General features: G+C 41.5%; 1 protein-coding gene across 30 annotated transcripts in view; it reads right to left on the bottom strand.

Moving 5' to 3' along the window:
- Window positions 1–17,175, bottom strand: part of LOC122574326 (forkhead box protein P1-like) — a 247,811-nt gene that overhangs the window by 18,016 nt on the left and 212,620 nt on the right. For 25 of the 30 annotated variants that reach the window (XR_006319002.1, XM_043741795.1, XM_043741801.1 and 22 more), the window contains 6 exons: window positions 6,022–6,603; window positions 5,419–5,481; window positions 3,563–3,812; window positions 2,161–2,265; window positions 1,817–1,991; window positions 183–369 (listed from right to left, as the gene is read on the bottom strand). Coding sequence is in view for 29 of the 30 variants with exons in the window: in XM_043741795.1 (XP_043597730.1) it covers window positions 183–369; window positions 1,817–1,991; window positions 2,161–2,265; window positions 3,563–3,812; window positions 5,419–5,481; window positions 6,022–6,603 (1,362 nt within the window). In the remaining variant the exon portion in view is untranslated. The remainder of the gene's footprint in view (window positions 1–182; window positions 370–1,816; window positions 1,992–2,160; window positions 2,266–3,562; window positions 3,813–5,418; window positions 5,482–6,021; window positions 6,604–17,175) is intronic. The other 5 variants (XM_043741782.1, XM_043741779.1, XM_043741785.1 and 2 more) reach the window with 2 other exon arrangements.

The following is a 17,175-nucleotide window of genomic DNA, read 5'->3' as shown; positions in this document are numbered from 1 at the left end:
ATATTGTTTTTCTCCTGGTAACTTTCGATCGAACAGTTTCTAATGGCTACTTTACGAGAGTCCTTATTGCGTCGAGCACAGCTTGGACAGCGCTATACAGAAACTGCTTCAATATGCAAAATTTGGAATTTTATTATTTAATGTATTCTATAACGATCATGTTTGGTAATGCGAAGACTCACCGATGACTCGGAGGACTTTGGTGGTTCGGGCGAAGCCATTTGTTTCGCCACGTGCAGATGATGCATCATGGCAGTTAGCCGGTCCCGTTCCTTCTGCAACTGAATTTCTAGCTGCGAGACAACTTGCATCTGAACCCTGGCCTGCGCCGTCGATCTGTCGTCCAGCGTGTGCTCCGTGTTCAAGTGCCTGCAGTATCGTTCAAAAAGTTACTTTCAGTTCATTCTCTTTTAATTAGCACAATCATCATTGATATGTAAATGGTGAAGAATTTAATCTCGATACATTTCGTTTACTTTCTTCATTACGTAATTCCATATAATTCGACTTTAAGATGTGAAATTTCCAGTCAAACGTGAATTTTTCTTTTTAAGGATTTGTACTAAATGGTAAATTTCCGTATCAATTCTGAAGAATTACTACTTACACCGAAGAATTATTCGAGAACCCCTCCCTTCATCGCGAATCCTCCAGCGAAGACTAATGAAATTATGTCGCGAACAATGTCGGGTCGTTTACGGGGAAATCAAAGCTTCGCCGCGTTACAAAGAAACGTTTGTCTCTGGCCGTGGTGAATCTTATCCCACGGGACACCGAAAGAATCGAGTTCCACGATGGTCTGAAGGCTGGCAACGAGATTCCGTATTTAAGAATTTCCGTAATCCTTCTTCGTCGCCGGCCGGTGTATCGCGAAGGGTAAAAGAGGGTGAAGAAAGGAAAAAGAGGGAGAGAGATTGGTTAAGACCAAGAATACGGGAAGGTCCAACGGGAAGAGGCGCAGGGGACAAGAGGAAGGGGATTAGACCGAGAGGCATAACGATGCGGTCGAATGTCGTGAATATTAATGAGACAAAGGTAATTAGCGTTTTCCTTTTTTTCTCGTCCTTTTTTAAGTAACGGCTTGTTTGAGGGAGTTTGCGGCGACGAGCCTCGTGATTACTAAGGGATTCCCGTCGACCGAGGGAGGCAAATGCTGCCTCTGCTTTGAGACCGATGAAGAAGGTGCCGGATGTCAATGAGATACGCTGACTCGAGCGATTTTTCTACACTTCCTCGAGCCAACCCCTCGCGAGTAGCGCCTTCTCTTAACTCATTCCACTGGGCGAAATTGCCGACTTTATTCTTCGCCGGTTCTCCTCTTTCTCTGCCAGCCCAAGAATCACTGTCTATCCCTACTGCGCTGGGATTTACCTACTTTCCGGTTATACATCGCGGGTCTCAAATAGCCAAATCGGTTGTTAACGTCGGTGGATTAAAAACGCTCGAAGCTTATGTTGTCAATATCCTTCCCCGTTTCGAAGAAATAGAATTAACCCTTTGTCAATGTGATAATACAAATATAGTATTAATAAATTCCATCTTAAACGACCGATTAAAAATTATAGTATCGTAAGTTAAGATTTTAAATGTTTCAATGTTTAAAAGGATCTCCCATTTAGTGTCATAATTAATGAGATTTCATTACTAAATAATTTTATTTCTCGCCGCGATACGTTTTCATGTCTTTCCAGAAGTTATTTTCTAATTATCGATTAGATAATCGGTCAGAGGATTGACAAGAGCGATCGACTTCAAATCTCTGATTACTATGTGATAGCGATAAAACGGTGGAAATTTGAGAAATTTAAGGACTCACTTAAGGAATGCTTGATAGTCTTCACAAATAACTTCACAGCCTGGCCACTTGCAGACCCCATGGCCGTACAGGGGATGAACCTTGTCGTTGGAGGAAACATCCAGCGGTTTCTCGTCCAGAGGAGTGGTTCCGTTCATCTCCGACCGCCGACTCGACACTGTCGAATTGAGAAGTCCTGCGATAGTCCGGAAACGAACGTCGCATTTTCCAAGTACAAGCAAAAGAAAGAACAAAAAGTATGTGGAAAGGTGGTAAGAGGAAGGTGACGAAAGGGAACGATATCGAGAATACGAAGGGAAATTCGACTCTCGATCGTTGATGGATCGTGGAGAATTTCTGTTTACCATTGAGTCCAGCCACGGATTTTGGAACGTTCGAGTTCTGGTGGGATTCCGGACCATCCGATGTGTCCGATTTCCACATTGGTAGACCTTCGCCAGGTTGAAGACCTGTCAAAAATTTCGCACATATTTTATTAATAATCCTTTGAATATTTAAAATTACAAAAATTCTAACAATCTAATACTGAGCGAGGAATATAGAAAAAATTAAGGTGTTTTAATATATTTACCCCATATATTGTAATGTGTTATTCTGTCTGGACTTCTAATAAAGTGTTTATTTATTTATTTAATCGTTTATTTAACGACGAGATTATAGGAGCACGCTTGTACGTGTAGGTAAAACGCGTGATCATTCTACGCGAACAAAAGCATTTCGACAAAGGAAACAAAGATTGAAAATCGAATAACATATAAATGTCAAAAAGATCGAAATAGATCGATTAAGTGCAATTAGCTCACGCTGATCCACGAGCTCCAGCCTTGGAAACGGAAAGAGCCATTTCTAGTCTTGCTAAAGAAAGTACAAAATAGTACAGAAAAATAAAGAATTAAGGAAATGACATAAATAACACGTACAACGTGGAAAGAACATCACTTCCCATCTTTCGTTTGCAATTCTTCGTCAAATACTACAAGTTTATTTCAAAGCGTGAATTTTCAAATCGAAAGCACGAAGAGCATACGTGAACGAGGTTCTGTCGCTTTCCTGGCCCTATTATTCCACCCTTCCTCCTTGGTTCCTGTACGCGCGTCAGAAAGAAAAACATGGTCGGAACGAGATCCGACGCAACCGAAACACTTCTGCGCGGAAAGTTTTGCCCAGGGTGAAGTAGAAAATGAGAAAGTGCAGAGGGTGGGAGATTACCTGACGGGATGGTCTTGGGGTCGGCCCGATGGATTGTTGTTTAAACGAAGCTTCGACATTAGCTTACTTCGGAAATTACGCGTTCTACGTATGTACCTAATAAAATTTACTGTAGCTCTGCTTACTCTTAATGATAGTCTCTAAATGTTCAAAGTATAAATTGCTTTTAGGAAGAATAACACAGAAGTTTCTAAACTCGCTTTAGTTTTCGAGTTGCATTCTCGTTTCAACAAAGAAGAAGATTTCTAATATTTTAAGCAAATCTCTAATATAAAATTTTGAATGAAGAACGATCCTTTCATATTTTTCGCATATTCGGAGAATTTTTTAAATACAATAATAAAACTGTGTCATTGTATCGAAAATGATTGGAAACACGCAACAGCATTAAGAAATTCTGTTCTATCAATTCTAAGTTTATCGATGAGTTCACTGACAGACTGTGGAAACACTTTTCTTTCGTTTTCCTACTCTCCTTTTCTTTTTGATATTGTAACTCTCTAAAATTTCTACCATAATTAATAATAATATTGCTACCTGAAGAAGGATTGTGACCCTGAAGACCCAGACCCTGTTGAAGAAGGTATTGGCTCTGCGTAATTTGTAGCTGCTGTATGAGGCGTTGCTGTTGAAGCGCCAATTGTTGAAGCGGCGCAGACGCCTTCTTTTTGTCAGCCGTTTGTAGCAAATGCGTCTGTTGAATGACATTAAGCTGCAATTGTTCCTGCAGTTGCTGTATCGCCTGCTCCAACTTCTTCCTGCCTAGCTCCGCAAACTGGTGTTGATGCTGTAAGCATTTCGACAAACAGCCGTAAATTTGCTCGTTAAAATTCTCCGCGATTTACACACCTTATAACAACACTGGAAAACGAGGAACTTGTCGGAGAAAAAAATTTCACGTTGGAGGAAAAAGAAAAAAAATTGAAGGGTGGAAAAGTTGCATCTTGACGCTGCTGAATAAATCTCAGACGCGGATAATTCGCAGGGGGAGGCAAGAGAAAGACAGGGGGCAGTTGATGGGTAGCCAGAAGACAAACAACGAGACACAACGTCTGATGGCGATGCTTAATTGCTTACCTCGTCCCCTCTGCGTTCATTCTCCGTCTTTTCTAAGCCTGGAGGATATTTTAAAACAAACTCACCGAAGTAGGCACGCCTTATAGTATCATAATACAAACGAAAACTGCGCCATTAACGAGACACGACAAGGTTTTATTAAAGGAGTTTTATTTTTTCTCTCTATATATAGAAATAGTAGATGTCACCTCATGATGACAATGATCAAAGAGCGCTAAATTCTCGGTAATTGAGATCGTCTTTCGCGCGAGCTCTCGCAATAATCTGTTCGAGTGGACTGTCTAAATTTGTAGAGTAAAGCATACCGGTCAGGCCAGGCCGCTAAATAAATATTTGATGCCTCTATCGAAGCTATCGAGCCTGTGTGCGAACCTCGTATGACGATATGTATTTGCGTTAAAACGTTCTTTGTGCTGTTTATGGGTAACGTGCAAGAACGGTTCCACGTAGATGTTCGAAAATTATCGATATTAAAAAAAATTCAAGGAGTATACACTGGTTATAGAAAGTGTTTCTGTCCTTATTTTCTAGTAGAAGGTCCTTTCGTTCATTCTACATTTCATTTTATTACGTTTTTGCAGTCGTATGGAACTATTAAATGATACGAAAATTGATACATTTAAATCTAATTAAGCAGCTGTAAGGAAGTGCTATGATAAAGACGATGAAGGTGCAAATAATTTTTGTAGTCACTGTACCAAAAGCATAATTACGTGGAAATTTTTTCCCCACGCAAACGTTGATTGGAAGATAGAGACACTGTTTGCTGAGCATCGAAATTCCCAGGTTCGCTGGACGCGAACGCACAAATTTCCAAATACCTTTATAATTAACATTACGATAAAATTCCTCGATGGGAAAGTTCGAGAGCAAAAAAATATTGATAATTCAGGAACGCGATGAAAATTATAAAATGTTTGGAAGTTTGGAATAGTTTGAAGAGACACGTTTATTTGAAAATGTCGGTATGAATAGCTCGAGACATTCTTTCGGAGGCTGTTATCCTGTGAAAGGTTGTCCGAATGTTTGTATAAGTGCGGTAAAGGACGAGAAAGAAGAACGTGGTCCATCAAACGGACGCTTTTTATAATTAAAATTATCAATGGCCGTTGGAGGGTGATAAAAGGCGGTCTGTTTACCCGGCGGAGTATCTGGAAGATGTTTAACTATGCCAAGATGCAATGCTTGCTCGGTAAAAAGGACAAACTTCGCTAATGTACTTTGAAGAAGCGACACAATAAACTTGGAAGGATCGACCTATGAAACTTGAGATTCCTTCGCTGCAACAATGGAGGTCCGAAGAATGGAATACTTACGTCCTTTAGAGACGAAAAGTAGCCGAATCGTTCCTGATTGGACGCATGCTCCGACGAAGAGTCCTAGAAGAATAGAATCAATCTGATGTCAGTCGATAGTTGATTGACGTAACCCATAAAATATATTACTTCTAATAAGATTTAACAACACATCCTTATAGAAGCTTAAATGCGGAATTAAATATAAGTATCATTAAATATTCGATATCCTTGGTCTACGCGATTCATGTAATGTCTTGCTGTACTTAATCTTTCTGATCTTCCAATAATTGATTAAACGAGAAATTTAATTTTCTAAATATAAAAACTTTTACGTAACAAGCAAAAATTAAGTAAAAGTGAGTAATAACGAAAGCACGTGCGGGGTATTCTTAAAAATATCTAAAGAAAACCACAATATTTAGCCAGTCAAACAAATCTCTATTTAACTTTCATTTTTTTAGGTGTGTCCATAAGATTTGAAATCTGCATAAACATTCGCAGTCTAGCCATAACAACGTGAATCCAAATTACAGGAACCTAATTCTAGAAACTTCACATTTTCCAATAACTTAAAAAGGTTCCGCTATCATGGCAGACAAAAATATTCTAAAATCTGATTACCTGATGATGTTGCTGTTGTTGTTGCTGCAAATAGAGTGAGTGTTGCTGCATGAATGATTGCAGTTGAGTAGGGCTGAGTATGTGTTGTTGGAGCAGCTGTTGCATCTGATGGATGCCGCTAGCCGGGCTGAGCATCATTTGCGGGGGGTTTTGCGAGGGTGGTGCCCCTGGCGGCCCTCCTGGTGGAGGACCTTGCGAAGGATTCGGCGGCGAACCCCTCTGAGGGGCCTGTGGACTTTGATGAGGACTCGGTTGGGGACCAGGCGCCCCCGAACTCGGCTGTTGCGATTGCTGCGTAATGATAGGTTGCTTTTGCTGGGTCATGGGTGCTGCTGTCACTGTGTGTCCAGCGGGACTGAGCTTTCCATTGCTCTGATACTCGATCGTGAGTTCCTGTTGCTGCTGCTGTTGCTGTGGTTGCTGCGATTGTTCGGTCACGCCGCCACCTATCTCATTCCGGTTGTTCTCGCGGCTACGTACCGGCAGCCGATCTCGTTCTCGGTTCTCGCGTTCCCTCGACGAGGGAATACTGTCGCGTGGTTGCTGTTGCTGCTGCTTCAGGGCTGCAAACAGCGAAGTAGCCTGCAATACGAAAATGGAGATCGAGAGCTCGATCAAAGTCGGTTGCGAGCTGTCTCTGATTTTGTTTTCTTTTCTTTTTTTACTTTCTTTTTTCAATGAAAAGATTGATTGTTTCATAAAAGTTAATTCTTTTTATCGAATTTTCAAGGGGATTTTTGCAATATGGAAATTACATTAAAGTTACTTTGTGATACAACAACGATACAAACGATAAGTTTTTGGATTAATTTAAATTCGGTGTTCGTTTAATAAGAGATAAAGGAGTTTCTGTTTTGGCGACACCGGTAGTTGTACGAAGTCAAACGCGAGATAACAAGAAAGGGTTGCTAGAGATGGTTGTTGCAAGGGACGAAGAAACCGGGCGAGAACGAAAAGAGGGAAGAAGAAGCCCCGGGGCGGAATATTCATGATATAAATGCCGTGTAATGTGCGCGCGTTAAACTTCCACCGTGTTTTGAGCAATATTGATCTTATCTAATGGTATTCGAGACGTCTTGGTATCCTTCGTCATGATTGGTTGGCTTCGAGAACACCGAGATGGAAACTCGGTGTTGTCTGAATCGCGTCGACTCCAATCTTCTTACTTTGTTGTTTACGCAGCGAGATTTGTTTTATTAAGTTCTATCATCAAGTAGATTGCAGAGTGTAAAGGCGGAACATTGTGCTACTGGTTTTGTCTTCCGCTCTCTGTTAGTTTCTCTTCGAAACGTCGTCGAAGGAACCAGTTAATTCAACGACAGAAATTCTTGAAAAATTTATCATACGTAAGTTTATCATACGATCCAAAAATTTTATCATACGTTGCCACGTAGTGTTCCTTCCTTCCTGTCACTTTCTTCCCTTCCTCCCCTATCTCCTCTTTTTATTTATTACCCTTCTTTTTCTACTTTCTTCCCTACCTTTTAATTCTCTTCTATTTCTTTCCGCCTTTTCTTCACCTTCTTATCTTTTCCTTCCTTTATTTCTTATCCCCCACTTTTTTTTGCGTCCCTTTTTTGCCTTTCAACTTTACATTCCCTTTCCCAATTTCCCTCCTTGCTCTTCCATTCCTCCTTTAAGCGGACCGAGGCGAAAGGAAAAAAATGTTGTCACATTTACGGAAATGTAAAACAAACGTATCGTAATGTAACAGAAACTCTACGTCGATAAACCTTTGCAATATACTTATTTAAAAAAGTCTACAAAATGATCTGGCGTGTAAATGTAACCGCGCCACATTGAATTTATCGTTCGATTAGGATCAATCATTTGGATGAATACCAGCCAACAATGGTTCGGCTCCTTTTTCCTTCCCTGCTTAATCGTGTTTGTAGAAGTGTTCTCGACTTGTTTGTAAGTTGCATCGGAACTTGTTTTCGATTCCTCGAAACAAGCAAACACGCCTCTGTCGTGCAGAGGCTGCTTAGAATGCCTGTTTCGAAACCGCATTTCCGCGTGGCCTGGAGAAGATTCCTGCCGAGCAGAACAACTGAGAACGCATAGTGAATCCTGAAAACTTGCGTCGCGATCGAAGGTCGTTTTTTGGTGGACCACAGGCGCGCGCGCGCGCACTTTTCGTTGAATGGCAAATGCGAGCGAGAAAGTCAGAGAGAAAGAAACAGAGAGACAGAGTTCCGTCAGAGATAAATTTAAAACGGATTCCTTTCTGCTCTGCTCTGCCGTTTTTCTCGTTCCCAGTATGGAAAGTCAGCCTCGCGATTGTTTCTTCGAGCGTGAAAGGCGAGTGTGTCTCTTGGTTGATCCGCGAGTCCTATGCTAATCTTATTTGTGTACGATTACGTATGTTTATAACATGCAAAGAAAGTCCCGACGTGGAGGCGCAGGGCGTTATCAGTGTTTAGTCAGGAGTGGTGGCGTTTCGTCTCCGAAGTTCGAAGCGGACCGACGCGAAAGGAAAAAACGCGTCGTGGAAAAACAGAGGAGGAGTCGCCGTTGGAAAATCCACGCTGATTCTCCTCAGGAAAGCTCGTCCTGTGTTCCCGTGCGGTTCGTCGATTTACGCACGACGTTTCTCCGTTCGACGGAGACGAAATTCCACGGGAAAAGAATTTTTCGAAACGAGGTCCCCGAGGAGTCGGCTCAGTCGCCTTGGAAAAAACAATAAAAAATGATTCGAGAGACGAGAAGCATGAGCGACAGGACCGTTTACTCAACGAAATTAATGAAAAGCAACGATCGGCAGGAGGTTTTAATCCACTTTAGCCAGAGACGCACCGTCCCGCCTAGATCGCGATCCTTTAATTCGCTAATTAATACCGAGCTCGTTTCTCCTTCTCTTATTCATCTCTCTTCGCTCTGTCTCGCTTCGATTGCTTCTGTTTCAACGAAGAAACGAAGAATCTTGAACGTCCAACGTCGCCGTGTCACCGTAGGGTGAAAGGGGTGGAAAAATCGCAGGCGAAACGAAGTAGAGGGTGGGTTCAGCCCACGAAAAAAATGGGGTCCAAGGGGGTGCGGAGTGGGGTGTAGAGGGGTAACGACGAGCAAGCTCGACGTGTGTACACGAACGGGGCCAAAGGAAAAAAATATAAGGGTACAGAAAGAATGAAAGTATAAGAGCCGACTTTGAAGGGCCATCGACTACAGATAAGAGGGACTCCTAAGACTCTTTTAAGAAAAGGTTAAATAAAGGTCGGGGAGCCGCGCTTGTTGTTGGCTGTTCAGATTCCTTCGACCCCTTTCCTTCCCTCCCTGGCCACCGTAACGCCACTTATTTGAATCCCGAAGGCTCCTTCGACTTCAGTCCCGACGCTGCTCCACTGCTACATGGCCGTCTCGTCGTCGTCACCAGACCTTCATATCTTTTATATATTAGGATTTTCACCAACCACCCACCCCCGCGATCCTTATATATATATATATATATATATATATATTCGTATATATAGATATATATTTCTTGCTCTTTTTTTCTCTCTGTTTACTGTTTGGATTTATTCCAGCTCCCCTGACCTCTCCCTACGCCCCGAGAGAACCGCACCAAACTACTGTACGCCCCCGCCTAGCCTGTGTATATGAGTTCTCCGGAGACCTCGGTTTCCGTCTTTATACTTTCGATTTCCCCCCTTTGGTTGAAATCTCTTCGATCCTCTCGCTTCGTCTTCCGCTTCATCTGTCTTTGAAAAGCGTCGAAACTATCCGTGGCTGCGCACAGTGCCGCTCCCATGGCACTCGTCGTGAGTCAGCCAACATTTCATGAAATATACGACAGCCTGACGCGAGCTTCGTTTCGATGGCGAGAAGTAACATTCGAGGTTGCGGCGATTGCTTGTTTATTTGAATCGAGACGAGAGTGTCGCGAGGAGAGTACCATTCGGAGATTTGTACTCGAAATCGAAAGATAATTTCCTCGCCAATTGATATGTCTGAGGCTATGGTTACGGCAGATGCGTGTTTGAAGGAACTGGGAAATAAAGTATCTGGAAAAAGATGTAGCTAAGATGTAACTTGTGGTTACAATGGAGGCCTGGACGAAACATTTGAAGATGGAAATGAATATACTCACAAGAATATTCGTTCCTTAGTTTCATTACATGAGTACGTGGTTAATATTCAATTCTCGATAAACAAATTACTTGCTTCTATGAGTTCGTTGATTGAAAGAAGATGACAACACTCATACCAAATTCCAAGATAAATTAAAAAAATAGCGTCTTAAAAAATCACTTAATCTTCTGCTTTTTAATTTATCGAGTTGATTAATGTTCAGACAAATTTGACAGAACATTGTAATCATGGGATCTTCGAATCTATATACTAATTGTTCTGGCGTTATGAGAAGGCAAATTTTATCAAGAAGCACACCCGCTGCAATCATAGTCTAAAAGAGAAGAAGTTTGAGGAGAAAGGATAGTTTCGCGTTTGGGACAGTGGAATTCGATCAATTTGAATTCAGTTCGATGGAAATCGATAGGGTATCGTGAATGTTCGACTCGTTACGTTGCCACGGTATCTGGAATGTTTATTTAGCGTCGTTTTATACGCGCCAATTAAACTGCACGCACAGAGAGTTGCCGTGAACGTCATCGGAACACTTGTTACAGGAAAGAAATAAAAAAACGAGGAGAGAGGAAAAAAAGAAGAAAGAGCGTTGTCCAGGGGAAAAAATTCGGCGATTTGCACTGTCGATCCGTTTATTCCACAAATCCGAATCGGATTTACTTTCTAGCTTTCCCTCACGTTCTATATTGAACATCCCTTTTGGATCTGTTAACCGTGATATTTTCATAGCCGCGATACGCCATAGCAAGAATGTTCTATTATGTATGTATTGATTAAAATTCCCGCTCGGATCTCTGTTCATGGACCGAGAGCGTACTCGCTGTTTGATTGATTTTTAACATCGTAATACCGAACGCACCCGGAATTTCTTCATATCGCAACGTTTTTAATCGGTCGCCTAAATTGTAACCGATGAAAAAGGAAATCTACCTGTCTCGCGTGTATTTTTTTTTTCTTTTCTCCTTCGCATCCAATAAAACCAAAATTATTCAGTAATTCATTAGAATAATACATGATATGTATCATATGTCTTGGAGCAATTATCAGAAAAACTGAGAGAAACGAAAGGAACTTTTATGTAACAACGTTCAAAATTTCATTTCCGATTATAACAGAAGTGAGACTTTCATTAGAAACACGACCTTCGTCCATGTTTGCCTTTTTATAGGAAAATTAAGACATAAATCATTTTTTATAACATCGATTCCTCACCATGCTACTATCCCAGCTTCTGACTACTAAGATCAGAAAATCCAAAAACTTTGTTAAAATTTGACACGTTTGATCCAAGATATTACAATTTCGATGAATCGCTGAATAAGTTTCGTTTGACTTTGCGAAACCAATCCAGAAGTAAATGATGTTTATGTAATATATATAACATGGAAAAAGATACAATATATCCAAAGGAAAGTATTATGAAAGTATCACTATAACATTCGAGCTTCCATTGCTCTAATCGTGTTCAAAAAATATAAATTTGCATAAACGTCTGCAGTCTGGCGATTAAAATTCGAGCAATTTATCGAAACGCATAAAGTCGTTTGCCCGAACAGCGTCGAAAATGGAGCAGCGCCTGGGGTACAAAACAAGGGTTGCGCGGAGATGTCCCCGTCTCTCGTTTCGTATTCACGTCGACGGCCAATCAGAGACGCGTCTCTTTACACCCGCCTCCTGTTGACGTTTGTCATAATATTTTAATATTAAATCGCGTTACGACCAACCATGCGTTCGCATAATCAGACGTTACTCCCTGGCCGCCGTTTATATACGTGCGACTGTAAGTCTCTCTCCGGGTGAGAGCAGACCGCAGTGTGAACACACCGAACAGGGTGAACGAGAGCAGGAAAGTAAGAGAGACGAAGGACGCGACACGGAGAAGGAGCACTCGTCACCCCTCGTGCAGTTCCACGTGAAATGTGGAATACAAATTACTCCGAAAAGTCCCTATTCCCGGTCCCGTTTTCCGTCATTCGTCGCGGCACGCAGTCCCTATGAATTCGTCGAATAATTCAGAATTAGAGAAACTATGCGTGTCTCTTTGGACACTGACGAGTCTTTCGAAAGACACGTCTGCCTCTTCTTCCACTATCGCCGATTACTTCCCTACCCTTATTCTATACCAAGTTACTAATTTCTGTGCCGCTTCTAGCTATTCCAAAGTTCAGACACGTCTGAAAATTCTAACCAATCCTAGCCATATAGTAAGAGGTAAGGACATTCGAGCCATCTGAGCTTCAACATCTCAAAACTCGATCTTGAACTTTGCACAAATTGGTCAAATTGTGTATTACGAGACACCATTGGTCATTAATACGATAATGAAAGAATATGGTATATTTGAGGTTCAACAAAAGAAGAAAAAAAAAAGAAACAAAAACGAGAAAATGATTAGAATATACCTATGGTGCGGTTATTTGAGTCAGTGAAGAGGCACTATATACGTAAGAATTAATAAAACATTTCGCAATTTTACTATTTATTCCGCTACTAATATAGATGGGTTAAAAATTGTCTTTAAAAACCGAATTTAGCAAATTACTTAGCTTGACACAAATAATCCTATCTTAGCCTATAACGATTTTCAGATCAATAAGAAACGCGAGCAAAGATTAAAGAAGTTCAACGACTTGGACTAGAAAAATAACTCGATCGATCAACAAATTGATTAACCGATTAATACGAAAATTTCCTAGAAACCCGATGGGTCGTAGCTACTCGATAGAAACGAGGATATCTAAATGATCCAATGACTTTGTTCGAAAAGGATCCTGCAATATTGAGAGGAATTAACGATTCTGGGAACGTCTGCGTTGGATAGACGGGCCGGTCCAGCGACTAGGAAGAGATCCATAGAAAAGAGAAAAGGGTGAGTAAGCCTGGTAGGGGTAGTAGGTTTCCTGGGACGACTCACTAGCCAGCTGGATATTTGGAAAATGGCTAGAACCAAGCGGACGGAATGTCTCTGGGTTCCATCGTTAACGGCCTGTGTACATTATAGATGGTCCCGTGATTGGTTCGTCAGCCTCTCAAAAACTCCAGCTCCCGTCGTCGTAGTCGTTCCTCCTCTTCTCGTTCCGTGTTGTTACCTAGCTTCGATTCCCGTTCTATCGTTTCGTAGGTTCATTTCAGCTGGCCCCAACCAACCACCCCACCTCGACTGCCTTTCACCCCCTAGACTTTGTCTTTTTCCAATCGTCAATTGACAATGTACAGAGGCGGCCTTTCACGGGTATCAATTAGTAGGATTCGCTCGTCGCTGATGTCCGTACGATCTCAGCTTTCGATCTCGCTTTCAATCCCCTTTTACCTTGTGTCAATTCGACTGCTCTATCTAATAAAGAGATCGACACTATCGGTGAATTTTTTATCGCACAATTGTGCGCCTTTCGTTCATGAACTGAGATATTCTCTTTGGTAAATTTTAGTTTTGGTTGGAAGTGTTCTTTTCCAGAGGAGAACTGCAGCAATTTTCGAATTTTTTAATAGAATTATCTTAAATTTTATTAATATCGAATACTATGAAAGTCGCACGAATATTCGTTATATTATTCATCGTATTAATTATTCGTTATTTCAAACTTTGAATATACGTGATTTATATCAAATTTCTTTTACTTTGATATTCTTCATTATAATTATAATCGATAGAAATTATTAGCGATTCTGGGTTTCATGCGTTTAAATCGATGATACAGCAAAATTTAGTTCTACCGTCTCTTCAAATTTTTAAACTTCTCAAATATAACGACCTAATACGATAAAAATTCTTCCAGTAAATTATAGGCATCCTCGTAACGACAAAAATAAATGAAAATAAAGTCAGCAACGTAGAAACCACAATCCTACGAGCGAAAGAATGATCACGGGAAAACGGAACCGGATAGAAGGAAACAAAGATTGGGGCGGCATTATGCAAGGTAAACGTTGCCAGAAGTATACCCTTTCCCGTAGGTATCCGCTGTCTGTATGTACAAGAATTAACGCATAGAGGTTGGGAGTGTCGCAGCTGGGTAGGCGAGATACAGAAGGTCGGGGGTGTCCAGAGGCAGAGAGCGCGTGGCGAAAGAGCACGAGAAAGGGGCGAAGGGGGTCGGAAAATTGGGGAGAGATCGGCGGAGGGTGAGAACGAGAACGGATAACAGAGGAAGCTGGGACAGAGGGTGCATCGAAGAGAGTAATTTCGGCATTCTGCGGGTTTGCTTACATCCACCGGTTCAGCGATTTTCGTTATGCGTGCACCGATGAACGTGCACCGTTGTTTCTCCACGGTACACAGTTAGCCTTCGAGAATTTTTCCTTCTTTCTTCACTCTCTGATACGAACGAACGAAATGTTACTCGTGGAAGTATTTGAACACTTACACACTCGATGATAACATAGAAATACTTTATGCGTGTATTGTGTGTGTTATATAAAATATTTTGAAATTTCATTAACACTAGATTGAGACGAAGGCTGCAACGATTATATGAGTAAAATTTGAAACCAATCCAAAAATGTATATAGAAGTTACAAGGCATTTACTCTAAATCTACATATGTTTAATGGAAAATTAGCGTATGTAATTTAAACATATAGCAGGTGTTAAAGATGGTCCCACCGAATATTGAAGTTTCTTAATACGATGACAATAGACTGTTTAGATACTTTTATGATTATGACGTTTCGTATAATAACGCATATAATATATTCGAATATTTCTGTAAATTGGTATGTCTCTCAGGAAGTTCAAATAAATAAAGTCGTATTGTATTTATCTGTATTCAATAGTGTAAATATTTGCGCAAGTTAAATAAAAATCCAAATTCTCCCGAAATCCGATAGTTACGATTTATCGAATAACAATACGAAATAGTATGTTTTCCGTGATTACTCAATTTCATGCTCGATGGACGCAAACTTTATTCCATTATCCTTGCTCTGGCCTCGTTTACCGATAGATTCTCTCTACCCTTCATCCCCTCGATGACAAGCAGCGATAAAACGCGAAATATTTTGTTTCTTCCCCCGTCCGATGCTAACTTTCGCCATTAGCCACTCCCGCCCCTTGATCCCCCCTCTGGTTTTCTCTCGGGGGCGAAATTTCCGACTTGGCCCGTCGAAGAAAATGAAATAAAGGATGTATCTGTTTGGCGTAGCCCATAATTTCCCTGTTTCTTGACCCCATCTTCTCTTCCATCGTCGGAGGCCACAAGCACACCGTTGCAAGCCTGTGGGCTACCAGTCGTTAATGAAAATCAAACAACGGAAAAATTACATCCACTTGGTGATAACCGTGCGTCCTACTCTTTTCCACCCTTGAGACTTTACAGGAGAAAGGAGTGGATAGGGCGCGCAGGGTGTTAGAGGGGTTTGGAGAACGGTTTTGCCTTAGTCAGCTTTTCCATTCCTCCACTGCATCAGCGGCCCAGCCAAGGTTTGTACTCGGGTAATCGTGCAATTCTTTCCTCGTGCCTTTCGCTTCTTCTCTTCGTCTTCCCGCTATTAATCATCTCGCGCGTCTCACGCGGGAAGGAAAAAAATTACGAGGGCCGCTGTTTTTAGGACAAAGGATCTCGACTTTAAATGGAACTTTACCATCGTGGGAAACGCAGCTCGTAAGATTCTATTTTTCTATTTTTATTTTTATTTTTTTTTCATATAATAGCAGACGCATCGTGCAGCTTTCTTCTTCTTGGTGTGTAAACTCTTAGTTCCTAGATGGGGGTTGAAGAGCGTAAACGTCTCAGAAGAATCGTGCCAAGAGAGAACGATGGGAAATTAATATCGACACGGTTTATACAAGCAGAAGACACGTCTGGATAAACGACGGTTGTTTTCTTAGAACAATGTTCGAGGCCCCTTTGTGCCGGAAACTGGTGTCTACGCGCATCCTTAGGCAATCGCCGTATAACCTGCGCACCGTGTTTTACTTTCGTTCCGGTTAATAATTCAGTATCAATTAGTGGCCGGTTGAATTATAAAAGAACCTTTCATCGTTCCTCGACGTTCTGCACCGTGGATTTCGTTGCTTCTTTGCCAGACAGCGAAAAACAGGGGGTGGAAATTCCAAGTCTCGCCACATCTCAAAACTTCTTATACTCACAATTGTATTAATCGCAACGGCAAACCATCGACAAGAAAATCTTATAAAACTGAAATATACTTCAAGAAATACTAGACCATAGTACACGGTAGAGTTTTGATTATTCGGTCTCGTTGTAACTGATCTGCGTTTTAATTGACTATACTTCTGTTTGGACGAGAACGATTGACCAAAAGAAAAATCACTGACACATTCCATAATCATTCTTTTTCGTCCAATTAGACGTCTTATCATACATACATATATGTAAACCTACATACAATATACTTTCATACGTACATAAATAAGAAACCTCTTATTCTTTTATTAATAATCGACAAATTAATGATAATTGGATAATATTCGGATTAAGCGATCAGAAGTTTAGGTCCGCAAGGACCGGGAAACTGTACAGATAGAAACGCACGAACAATACGTGGCACGATCTAGAAGCCATCGATGCTTTTTTAGCGATTCAGAGTTCAGAGTTTGCCGTTTCGAAAGAGAGAGGAAAAGAGAGAGGAAGGAGAACCAGTCGGAGAAGAGACAGAAAGAAAGGCGGTGAATAATGGAAAGTAGCGAATTCCTTTTCTGCTAGTCGCGACCAGACGAGCTCCATTAAAGTCCCTAAATCCCCGACGTACTCCGCCCCCCTCGCGTTGCGCGACTCTCCCTCTTCTCACCCTCTTGGTGTCCCTCTTCGTACATGGACGGATCATGACCAAGCATACGGGCGTTCGCTTTTGCTCGTAGACGCATATTTATTCGCAGTCCATTTTGGTTTGTTTGCACAAACGGGAGAGAGTCCGTCAGGCCGACGTCGGACCTCTGTTCTCCGCTTGTGCCATACGGTCGCCGTGTCTGTCCCGCTGCTTTTTTTCCACCGCCTCTCGTCGCTTTCGCATTCCTACGCTTCTCTGCTCACTTCCGGTGCTCCACGAGTAGATATCGCAAGGGTGATCGTCACCCTCGTCCTCGGAATATTTTGTTTCTTTTCGAATCTT

Source organism: Bombus pyrosoma, linkage group LG13 (assembly GCF_014825855.1).
Source record: "Bombus pyrosoma isolate SC7728 linkage group LG13, ASM1482585v1, whole genome shotgun sequence".
Taxonomy (NCBI): Eukaryota; Metazoa; Arthropoda; class Insecta; order Hymenoptera; family Apidae; genus Bombus; species Bombus pyrosoma.
The sequence above is the reverse complement of the archived record's forward strand: the minus strand, read 5'-3'. Positions and strand labels throughout refer to the sequence as shown.